The sequence below is a fragment of the Mobula hypostoma genome, chromosome 19 (assembly GCF_963921235.1).
Source record: "Mobula hypostoma chromosome 19, sMobHyp1.1, whole genome shotgun sequence".
Taxonomy (NCBI): Eukaryota; Metazoa; Chordata; class Chondrichthyes; order Myliobatiformes; family Myliobatidae; genus Mobula; species Mobula hypostoma.
In genome coordinates, this window is record NC_086115.1 from 19,484,032 (window position 1) to 19,496,005 (window position 11,974).

Below are 11,974 nucleotides of genomic sequence, written 5' to 3' on the forward strand. Positions count from 1 at the left end.
TTTGCAGCCTGCTGGACTGACTTCTGCATTGCTGAGGCTAAGTGGGAACCTCTTGAAAAGGAACCCACTCAGGAGCATCAGGCCATTGTCACCAGTATCTTTGCCAACCTTATTGCCTCTGGGGATCTCCCATCCAATGGCATCAACCTCAGTTCCCTTACCTGGCATTCCTTGTTTCTATCTCCTACCCAAGATCCACAACATCGGCTTTCCAGCTAGGCCCATTGTTTATTCCTGCTCCTGCTCCACTGAACTCCTGTCTGCATACCTTAACTCAATTTTATCATTCCTGGTTCAGTCCTTAACCAACTATATCATGACATTTAACATGCTATTGATCTCTTCAACCACTTTCAGTTTCCTTTTCCTGATTGCATCACTTTTATATTGGATGTCCAGTCCCTGTACACATCCATCCCCATCACAGAGGCCTCAAAGTACTCTGCTTCTTTCTAGGCAACGGACCTAAACAGTTGCCCTCCACCACCACCACCCTCTGTCTAGCAAAGCTGGTCCTCACATCCAACTATTTTGTTCGCCTCCTCCCACTTTCTCCAACCCCAAGGTGTAGTCACAGGCACCTAGGTGTTCCAAGTCTTCACTGGTAATGCTACCCAACTCTGATAACTGCATTGGTGCTGTTTCATGCACCCATGCTCAGTTTGTCAATTTCTCCAACTTTGTACCCAGCTTCCACGCTGCCCTCAAATTTACTTAGTCCATCTCTGACCCCTCTCTGCCCTTTCTTGGTCCCTCTTTCCATCTCTGGAAACAAACTGTCTACTGATATCTTTTATATAACTAACTTGCACGGCTATCTTGAATATACAATTACAAGGGGAAGTGTGTGAACCCTTCTAATTAAGCTTCAGATGTCAGACTGCTACCCTGACATTCTGCTGTAAAATGACTTCATACTATTTTGAATTCATTGTTTTCTCAACAATTGCAAGTTGTCCTGGCCCTGAGGCTCCTTCCACCATGCTTCATAGTTGGGATGAAGTTTTGGTGTAGGTGTGCATTGCCCTTTTCCCTCCAAACATAACGATGTGCATTTCTGCCAAAAAGTTCTACTTTTGTCTCATCTGTCCACATAACATTGTGGAACATCCAAGTGGTCTTTTGCAAACTTGAAGTGCAGCAACTTTTTCTTTCCCTTTGGAGAGCAATGATTTCCTCTGTGGTGCCCTTCCATGAACACCATTCTTGTTCAGTGTTTTTCTTATAGTGGACGCATGAACAGGGACTTTAACAAGTTCTAGAGATTTCTGCAGGTTTTTTGCTTTTGCTGTCGCCTTCAGTTCTTTTTCACCACCTTCAGTGTTGCATGTTGTACTCTTGGTGTGATCTTTGCAGGATGCCCACTCCTTGGGAGAGTAGCAACAGTACTGAGTTTTCTCCGTTTGTAGACTATTTCTCTTATTGTGGTCTGATGAACACTCAGGTCTTTGGAAATGCTTTTTTAGCCATTTCCAGCTTGATGCATTTCTACAATTCTTCTAAGGTCCTCAAAGTTGTTTTGATTGATGTAAGGTGCACATAAGTAGATCTTCCTTGAGAAGAGCAGGCTCTTTCAGTAACCTTACATTATGTCATTTTTTTTAAGGGCAGGGCACCTCTACAACCCACACCTCGAATCTCATCTCATTGATTGGAACACCTGACTCCAAATAGATTCTGTAGAAGGCATTGCCCTAGAGGTTCACATAATTTGAACCTAGACTGTGATTGTTTAAGTGGTGTACTCCGTATTGACGAGAAGTAGTGCAATTCTTTGTGTTATTAGTTTAGGTAGATTGTCTATTATTAAGACAGATGAATAATTGAATTGATTTGACTTTATTATTTACATCCTTCACATAAATGAGTAAAAATCTTTACATTGTCTCTGTCTAAATGTGCAGTTTATAGTAATTTATAATAGTATGTACAACAGGACAGTCAATATAGTATAGACATAAAGTTGTGTCAGGATGAATTAATCAGTTTGATGGTCTTGTGGAAGAAGCTGTCCCAGAGCCTGTTGGTCCTGGCTTTTATGCTGCGGTACAAGTTCCCTGATGGTAGCAGCTGGAACAGTTTGTGGCTTGAGTGACTCGGGTCCCCAATGATCCTTCGGGCCCTTTTTACACACCTGTCTTTGTAAATGTCCTGAATAGTGGGATGTTCACATCTACAGATGCGCTGGGCTGTCTGCACCACTCTCTGCAGAGACCTGCGATTGAGGGAAGTATAGCTCCCATACCGGGCAGTGATGCAGCCAGTCAGGATGCTCTGAATTGTGTCCCTCTCGGAAGTTCTTAGGGTTTAGGGCCCATACCAAACTTCCGCAACTGTCTGAGGTGAAAGAGGTGCTCTTATGCCTTTTTCACCACACAGCCGGCATGTTCAGACCACATGAAATCCTCAGTGATGTTTATGCTGGGGAGCTTAAAGCTGTTCATCCTCTCAACCCCAGATCCATTGATGTCAATAGGGGTTAGCCTGTCTCCATTCCTCCTAGTCCACAACCAGCTCCTTTGTTTTTGTGACATTGAGGGAGAGGTTGTTTTCTTGACACCACTGTGTGAGGGTGATGACTTCTCTGTAGGCTGCTTCATTATTATTTGAGATGAGGCCAGTGTAGTGTCAGCGGCAAATTTAATTAGCAGATTGGAGCTGTAGGTGGTGACACAGTCATGGGTATCTGGAGAATGCGGGGGGTGCAGGTGGGGGGGTGGCGGCTTAGGACACAGCCCTGAGGGTCACCTGTGTTGAGGACCAGACCACATTTTGAATAATAAATGCAGAAAACTTGGCAATTGCAAAGGGTTCACAAACTTCGTTTTTGCAACTGTACTTGTCCTCGCCCTGTAGCTTTTAAAAATGCTATTTTCTTTTCCCTGTTCCTGTCTCAGGATGAGGTTTTCCATTTCAGAACAACTGAGATGTTCTCCTTCAAAGAACAGGGTTTCCCTTCCTCTACTATGGATGATGTCCTCTTCCACATCTCCACTTCCCATCCACTCTCAGCCTATCCTTCTACCATAACAGGGATAGACTTGTCCTTGCCTTTGCCTAATACTCCTACCATCCTACCACTAAGCACATCTTCCCTCTCCCACTCTTTAGGCTGAGACCCTTCATCAGAACTGAAAAAGAAGGAAGAAGGCAGAATCAAGTGGTGGTGGGACGGAAGGTGTGACAGGTGGTGGGGGGTGGGAGATGAAGTGAAATTCTTTCCGCAGGGATCACTGTCTCCCTGCCTCCCCACTGATCTTCCTCCTGGCACTTACCTCTTCAAGCAGAGCAGGTACTACCCCTGCCTCTTCACCATCTTCCTCACCATCATTCAGGGCCCCAAACAGTCCTTCCAGATGAGGAAACGCTTAATTGGGAAGTTTGGGATTATATCCTGTATTCATTGCTCCAGGTATGGTCTCCTCTACATTGGTAAGACTAGACGCAGATTAGGGGAAGTGCTTTCTCGAGCATCTTTGCTCCATCCACAACGGGCATGATTTCCCGGAGGCCTCCCATCTTAATTCCAATTCCCATTCTGTCATGTTAGTCCATAACCTCCTCAACTGCCGTGATGAAGCTACTCTCAGGCTGAATGAGCAACATCTTGTATTACATCTGGGTAGGCTCCAACCTGGTGTCATAAACATGGATGTCTCTAACTTTTGGTAATTTCTCCTCTTCCCTTTCTCTTTATCCATTCTCAATTCTGACACCTTTCTTCACTTGTCTATCAACTCCCTCTGGTGCCTTCTTCCTCTTTATTTTTTTGCATGGTCCACTCTCCTCTCCTATAAGTTTCTTCCTTCAGCCCTTTACCTTTTCCACCTGCCAGCTTTTCACTTCATCTCTCCCCCACCACCTTTCACATCCCAGCTTGTACACCTTACTCAACTCCCCACCACCACTTGATTCTGCTTTCTCCCTTCCTTTTCAATCCTGATGAAGGGTCTTTGCCTGAAATGTCAACTGTTTATACCTGTCCACAAATGTTCCCTGACCTGATTTCCTCAAGCATTTTTGTTACTCTGGATTTCGAGTATCTGCAGGATCACTTGTTTATCACCAGTCTCCTGCTGCTTTAAACTGAATAATATAAAATTGGTATCTTGCGTCATGAATATGATTGTAAACAGTTCAGACTTCAGCACTTGTGCCACCCCGTTTCTGTAGTTTCCTCGTTTTCATTCTGAGCCCTTGTGCAGTAAGCTTTTATGACGCAAAAGTGTGTCTAAATGCAAAACTTCTCTTTTTAATTATAAAATTTATGACAAGTCATTTAATCAGTGACTGGACAGGGTCTGGCAAACGTAACATGGGAGCATTCTCTTGAAAATATATCTGCATTTGGGAAGTGAGTCTTTTAAAATTTTAAAGTTCAAGGAAGAAGTGTTTCTGTAAGAGTACCAGGCAAAGACAGCATATTCTGGGTGTTAAGAGATATTGAATGTTCTTGTTTGAAAGGAACAGGATGCCTTTTAGGACTATAGGAAATGTAAGAAAGCTGCTTACAAAATAAAACTAGGAAGGTGAAGGGGATCATGAAATATCAGTGGTAGATATTATTAAAAGAAATAAAAGGCATTTAAGTATAGTAAAAGCAATAGCATAACTTGGGGAAATGGGAACCATCGGAAACCATAAGAGCCATAAAATGGGGATAGGTCTTTAATTTATCTGTGGTGTTCAAGGAGAATGGTCTTTGGGAGTTATTAGATAAACCTTAATCTTGAGTTGTAACTTTTTTTTTGTTCCTTGTGCCAGCTTTTGTGCCTGATTGGCGAGGCCTTTGAGTATAGTGACGAGGTTTGTGGAGCTGTTGTAAACGTCAGGCCAAAAGGCGACAAAATAGCAATCTGGACAGAAAACTGCCAAAACAGAGAAGCAGTGGTTTCTATAGGGTAAGTGCTAGTGTCATAGTTTTCAATGTTAAAAGTTGAACTATTCTGAATCATACTCTGATTTTAGTCTAATTTCTCACCTTTTGTGTATTGGGACTTCGCAAATTGTGTATAATTAACTCGATGTGAATGTATTGAAATTTTCATTCTGCTCCTGAATCAAAAGTTTTTAATAGGACATGGAGCAGATTATTTCAGTGGTTGGTGGGATGCGAGGACAAATTGAAGGGGAAATGGGAATTATGGAGTTATGAAGGACGGTCATGAGCACTGACTGGATGGACTAACCAACCCTTTTCCTGATGTGACTTTTCCGTAGTAATTTACAATGTTTTCAACATTGCTTTGCTGTTATAAGATTCTATATAACACAAATCCACAAATTACTCTTGTATAACCATTCTATATAATAGAATATTATAGAATAGTTATATATAATATATAGAAATTCCTAGCAGATGTGATAACAATATTTAAGAGGCATTTAGGATGGAGACATAAACGGACAAGGGATTGAAGGATATATGCCACATCCAGACAGATATAGTACTTCAAATTGACATCATGGTTGGCACAAATATTGTGGGTCAAAGGGGCTATTCCTGTGCTGAACTGTTCTATGACTCAGTGACCCAGTTCTTCAGAAGGCAAGTCAGTTACCATATTTGCTTGTTCATTGGGAGTTCTTCAAAATCTTCCAGGAGTTAAGCTTGTTTGTTTTTTTTTCCCTAGCCATGTTCTCTCTCACTGGAGGTCAGTTTACAGATGCACTCTTTATGATTAAAGAATTAGCTTTATTTGTGACCTGAGCATCAAAAAATTCAGAGAAATGCATTGTTTGCCTCAGCAACCAAGATGATGTGTTGGGGGCTGTTTGCTTCCACTGCCAACGTAGCCTGCCCACAAGTTACTAACCCTAACCATTATCTGTTGGAATGTGTGAGGAAATCAGACCACCCAGAGGAAAGCCATGCAAATGCATAAATTCCTTACAGACAGCAGTGGGAATTGAACCCTGATCATTGGTGCTGTAAAGCATTGTGCTCGTTGCTAAATTACCTTGCTGTCCTTTGAACCAGTGCCTCTCTGGGATTATAATACAGTTGAGTGAAATATTTTCTCCTCTTTGTCCTGGGACCTTGCCAAGGCAGATCTGACTAGAATTTTGAACGGTAGCAGAACTGTTAGCGAGGTGCTATTACAGTTTGGGGTGTTGGAGTTTAGGGTTCAGTTCCAACATCTGTAAAGAGTCTGTATGTCCTCCTAGTGGAATGCTTGGGTTTTCTCTGGGTTCTCCAATTTCCTCCCACAGTCTAAAGGCATACTGGTCGTTGGGTTTATTGGTTATTGTAAATTGTTCTGTGATTAGTTTATGGTTGGATTGGCAGTTGCTGGCAGTGTGGCTCTGCGCTATATCTCTAAACAAGAAGCCAGAACCCACCTGTTCATTTCCATCCATAGACACTGTCTGATCTGCTAAGTTCCTCCATTCCTCCAGCACTTTTTAAATGGATGAATTGAAAGGTATTGCCATTTAGAAGTCCTGGGTTCCTTGTACACAGATCATGTCCAGGGATGCAGTAATTAATCAAGAAGCTAAACAATGAGGGCTTTTATTGTAAGAGGACATAGAAGACGAGTAACAACATCAAGGTGAAATTAAATAGACACATTTGAGATTGCACAATGTTACAGGTACATAGGCTGGTCAATGTAACTCTGGAAGGATATGCATATGGCAGTTGGGAGATAACCTCAAAGGAAGTAATACCACGTGCTAGTGAGGATTGAAACAAAGATAGCTCTGATGAATGTATGCTGAGGATCTAGTGCAGGGGGCAGTGATTCAAGTTCTTGGGTCATTAGGATCTCTTCTGGGTTATGGGTGACCTGTACAAAAGATGGGCATTACACCTGAACTGGAGGGGGATCAATATCTTATCAGGGAGATGTTCTAGTGCTGCTTAAGGGTTTAAACTAGATTGATGGGAGAAGGGTGCCCCTGAGTAATAGTGGCAGATGATTAAATAGGTCATAATGCGGCAGTCAGTGAGAGCAAGTTTAATCGCTGGGATAGACAGAACAGTAAGGGGAGTGGAGAGACCATTGGTTTAAATTACATTTATTTCAATACAAGAGGCTTGACAGGTAATGTGAATGAATTCATGATGTGGATTAATTCTAGGAATTTACTATCATAGCCATAAAGGGCCATGGTGGAGGAAAAGTAAAACTGGCAGCTCAGTGTTCCAGGATATAGATGCTACAGGTGTAACAGGTGTGCAGATAAGAAGGGGAGTTGCATTCCTGTTGAGAGGATTGCAGCCATTAAATATATATTCTTGGAGAATTATCCTGCAAGTTCATTTGGGTAAGGCTGAGAAACAATGGGGGTGCTTCCCATAACTCAGCAGGATTTGGAGAAGCTGATATGTAGAGAGATTACAGTTAGTTGTAAATGTAATAGAGTAGTGTTAGTGCAGCATTCTAACTTCCCTTAATATAGGCTGTTACAACCATAGTGTAAAAACCTGGAGTGGAATTTGTGAAATGTGTCCAATAAAATTTTCTTTTAGCAATCTGTAGAAGGATCTTCTAGAGGGGGTGCATCACAATAACTCTTCCTGGGAAATGAAGTTGGGCAGGTAGTGCAAGTGTCTGTGAGTGTTTTGCATACAATTATCATATCAGTTTTTAAATGGTTATGGAGAAGGATATGGCTGGTTCACAGGTCAAGGTTCTGAATTTGGGCAGAACTAATATTTGGGCTAATAGGTGAGATCGTTCAATGGTTGATTGGACATGATTGTTTGAAGGGAAAGGAGTGTCTGCTAAGTGGGAGGCTTTTAAAAATGTGATGCTAAGAGCTGAGGGCCAGTATATTCCTGTTAGGGTGGAGAGCAAGACTGGCAAGTTTCAGAAACCCTGGTTAAGTACAGATACTGAGCCTCTGGTTAAGCAAAAGAAGGAAGCATATGTTGCACATGAGCAGATGGGAGCTGGTGAATCTTTTGATGACAGGAATTATAGGAGTGCGCTGAGAGAAGTTAGAGCGAGAAGGTATGAGAAGGACTCTTATGCAAAGTCAGGCAAAATTCCAAGAGATTCTGTGATATATTAAGAGTAAGCATGACCATTTGTGTATGGAACCAAAGGAAATGGGAGAGATTTTTAAAGTTTCTCTTCAGTTTTTACTGAAGAGAAAAATGATAGAAGCTAAGGAAATTTGGGAAAATTAACTTGGACTACATGCAAATTAGTAAGAGGTATTGGAGGTCTTGACGTGCATTGAGGTGGATATTATCCCAAGGTCCAACATGGTGCATTCTAGGATCTTGTGGAAGCTCGAAGAAATTGCAGAAGCCCTTGAAGAGATTTACTGTGTGCTTCATCTGTGGCCACAGGTGAGATTCCAGAGGACTGGAGCATACCTTATATCCTGCTACTGTTTAAAAAAGGGTAGGAAAATTGAGCCAGTAAAGGACAGGCTAGTAAGTCTGACATCAGTGGGGGGTAAATTGTTGGAAAAGCTTCTGAGGGACATGATCTATCAACATTTGAAGAGACTGTCCAATTTAGGACAGTAGTCAGCACTGCTTTGTGCCTGGGACAAATCTCTTGGCGTTCTTTGAGGAGATAACCAAGGGAGTAGATAAAAAAATAAGGCAGTGAATATGGATTTCAGCAAGGCCTTTGACAAGGTCTAAACTGGAAGATTAGATCACATGGGATCCAGGTGGAGATAGCAAGTTGGATTCCTAATAGGAAGCAGAGGATGACAATAGATAGTTCTTTCTTAGATGAGAGGCCTGCATCTAGTGTGGCCCAGGCATCAGTGCTGGGTCCTTTGTAGTTATATAAACAATTTGCATATAAATGCAGAAAGCATGGTTAGTAAATTTGTGGATTATACCAACATAAATTAATTTAGGTGGTGTAGAAGGCTTTAAAATATCTGGATCAGCTAGTTACGTAAATTTGTAAATGGCTTTAGATCCTGATAAGCGTGAAGTATTGCATTTTGGGAGATCAAATCAGGGATGGAATTGTACAGTAAATAGGGCCTTGAGCGGTTATGGGACAGAATAACCTAGGAATGCAAGTGGGGGGGAGGGGGGGGCTGAGTTACAAGGAGAGATTGTTAGATTGATTCCCTGGAACAAAGAAGGATTAAGGGTTCAACTGATGAGATGAGTAAAACCATGAGCAGCATTGACAGGGTGAAAACACAATCCTTTTCCCTGGAGGCTTGCCAAAAATAAGAGGATGCAATGTTTAAGATCAGAGGCTAAAATAAGAGATAATGGATGAGGCAGACGTATTAGCAGCATTTAAAAGCTGTCTAGATAACTACATAGATACAAACTGTTCAGGGGACTTTGAACCAAATTCAAGCAAAAGGGACTAGCTGTCTGGGTGATGTATTCAGCATTGTCAGGTTGGGCTGAAAGACCCAACTGTTTCTGTGCAGTATGATTCTGACTACATTGGGTACAGTTAAGTAGTATGTGGACAGGTACATGAATGATGAGACTAAGCTTGCTGGACAATACAGTTGTCATGGGTAAGTTAGGCTGAAGGGCCCGTTTCTGTTTTGTGTGACTCTAAACATTCTACAGGTGGCAATCAGTTTCCAAGCTTAATGGATCACCATTCAGAATCCTTATAAGGAATTGCTTCATTACTGAGCGCATTCAAAAAGAATTGAAAGGTCATAGGATAGTTACCAGGAAGTGGTACCAAGATAAAACAAGTTAATTCTATTGAATGTCAGTGCAAGTATGAGGGGCTGAATGGTTTTCTAATCCTTCAGCTGCTGTAGAGGAGCACCAGCTCAAGAGTGGGAAAACAGCTACTGTACTATGTCCAATTGAGAGGAGGGAAAATATCTGGAAATTTAGAAAGGCAGATCTCACCCAAATTCATGTGAAATCTGATGAAACACGTCATCTGAAAGTCTCCTTCCAGTGAGTCATTGATTTAGCTCCCAATAGTTGTTTTGCATGGGACATATTTTAGCTGACAGTGGTATTTCAGATTTTAACTTCGTATTAACTTTTATACTTTATAAACATGTTTTACAGGCATTTGTACAAAGAACGCCTAGGACTGTCTTTGAAAACTCTTATTGGGTACCAGTCACATGATGATACTTCTAGCAAAAGTGGATCTACAACAAAGAATCTATTTTCAGTTTAAGAACAGTCTTAAATGCAACAAACTTAAGATTCATCTGCTAATTGTGTTAAAATAACAAACTTTGGATCGATCAATATATACTTGGAACAAGCAGAAGCAAAGCGTGCCATGTTCTGGGATTATCTTGCTGCTGATTGAATTTGGTTTCTATTGGCAAGTGAAAGGAGAATGCAAAAAGCCTTAATAATAGGTCTATAGAATTCTTCTCATTTTCTACGTCTCAAATTCAACAGTAATGGATGAAACGACTTCTCAGTTTTAACTGCCATTTCTACCTTAACAGAAGTTGGCAGCTGCTTGGTGTGTACAAATTACATTGCTCACTTCAATACAAGGGCAAAGTCCAATAAGTACTTTCCTAATATTTGGCAAGACTCCTGACATGTTGAGACCTATCTGGAATTTGTTTGGTGGAGCTGAGAGCAGTGTGTTTGTGTGCAACAAACAATGAACAACAAAATACTCATTCCCATAGCAATACACATTTATATGCTTGTGTCATTTTTTACAAATGGCATGTTCTCAAATAAAGTATTCATTAAGTAATGGCCCTCTGCATGGAAACAAGTGCAATCTAACATAGCCACATTCATAGTATTGCTTAAAGGACATATATTTGTACTAGGGTGAGATTATTCCAAATCTGCCTCAACCTAGTATAAATGTGGGTGAAGTTGTAGTATACTACTTTGAGCCAGTGTGAGAAATGACTGGCTGCCTCTTGAAGATGGATCTGAATGCACATTAGAAGCCAATGGGAATGTACTGTTCATTTTATCCCCCAGTTTTTTTTTCATGGCCGTGTTAAATTATTTGAAATGTAAACAGAGTAAGAACTGACAAAAGTGGAATAACTGTACTTAAACCTTTAAGATTTCAAATTGAATTCCAAGACTTGTAGACTGAAAGATATGGGGGCTAACCCCATATTAGTTTCTAGCTGATAACACCACAATTTCTTCCTTACTTCATTTGCCCTGTACTTCCAAATGCTCATAAATCATATCCCTAAGTATTCTCTCCAGTAACTGACTTGTTTTCCTTTGCCCTGGTGAGCTTTCTGTGCCTGTTAAATTTTGTTTTGAAAAGATTGTTTTATTTCAATTTTGATTCAATTCCCACGACATTCCCACATCTATTCAATCTCCAGCCCTAATTTTCATCACTATTACATTGCATTTTGAGGTGAGCATGTTTGCATGCAGGACAATTCCTTGGATATTTTCTAAACTATTTACATTTCTAAGAATTACTGTGAATTTAATTTGAAAGTTTTAAAAGGACTTTAACAGTTATCATTTGAGATTCATTGGATTTGTATAGTTTTTCACAGATGAAATCAAAATTAGGGATATTGCTGAAGGACAGGAAATTAGATGCTTTTAATATTCTCTGGTATTTTCTCATTTGGTATTGTGCATTGTGTGAATTCCAGAACCTGGTAATAAATGGCAATGATGGAAATATTCATGAATTATTTTGCTGCTGTGAGATAATTACATCTCTCCTTTAAATGAATTATCAAGAACACAGAACAATATACAGCATAGGAAGGGGCCTTTTGGCCTACAATGTTGTGCCAACAATTAAATTAGTAATCAAATGGCTAATTGAACAAATCTCCTCTGCCTACACAATTTCTATATCCCTTCAATTTCCTCATTCAAGTGCCTATCTAAATGTCCCTTAAAAGTTCCTAATGTACAGTATAAGCCTCTACCACCACCCCAGGCAATATACACCATTTTCTTAAAATAAACTTGCCCCTCACGTCTTTAAAATTACATCTTCTCATCTTAAATGTATGTCCTTTTGGTATTAGACATTTCAACCCTGGGGAAAGATATTATCTGTTCACTCTATGCCTCTCATAA

General features: G+C 40.6%; 1 protein-coding gene across 3 annotated transcripts in view; it reads left to right on the forward strand.

Annotated features, from left to right (window-relative positions):
* eif4e1c (eukaryotic translation initiation factor 4E family member 1c) overlaps window positions 1-10,967 on the forward strand; it is a 78,070-nt gene extending 67,103 nt beyond the window's left edge. For all 3 annotated transcript variants that reach the window (XM_063071482.1, XM_063071481.1, XM_063071479.1), the window contains 2 exons: window positions 4,765-4,901; window positions 9,986-10,967. In XM_063071482.1, the coding sequence (XP_062927552.1) occupies window positions 4,765-4,901; window positions 9,986-10,100 (252 nt within the window). In that variant the 3' untranslated portion in view covers window positions 10,101-10,967. The remainder of the gene's footprint in view (window positions 1-4,764; window positions 4,902-9,985) is intronic.
* Window positions 10,968-11,974: the final 1,007 nt, after the last annotated feature.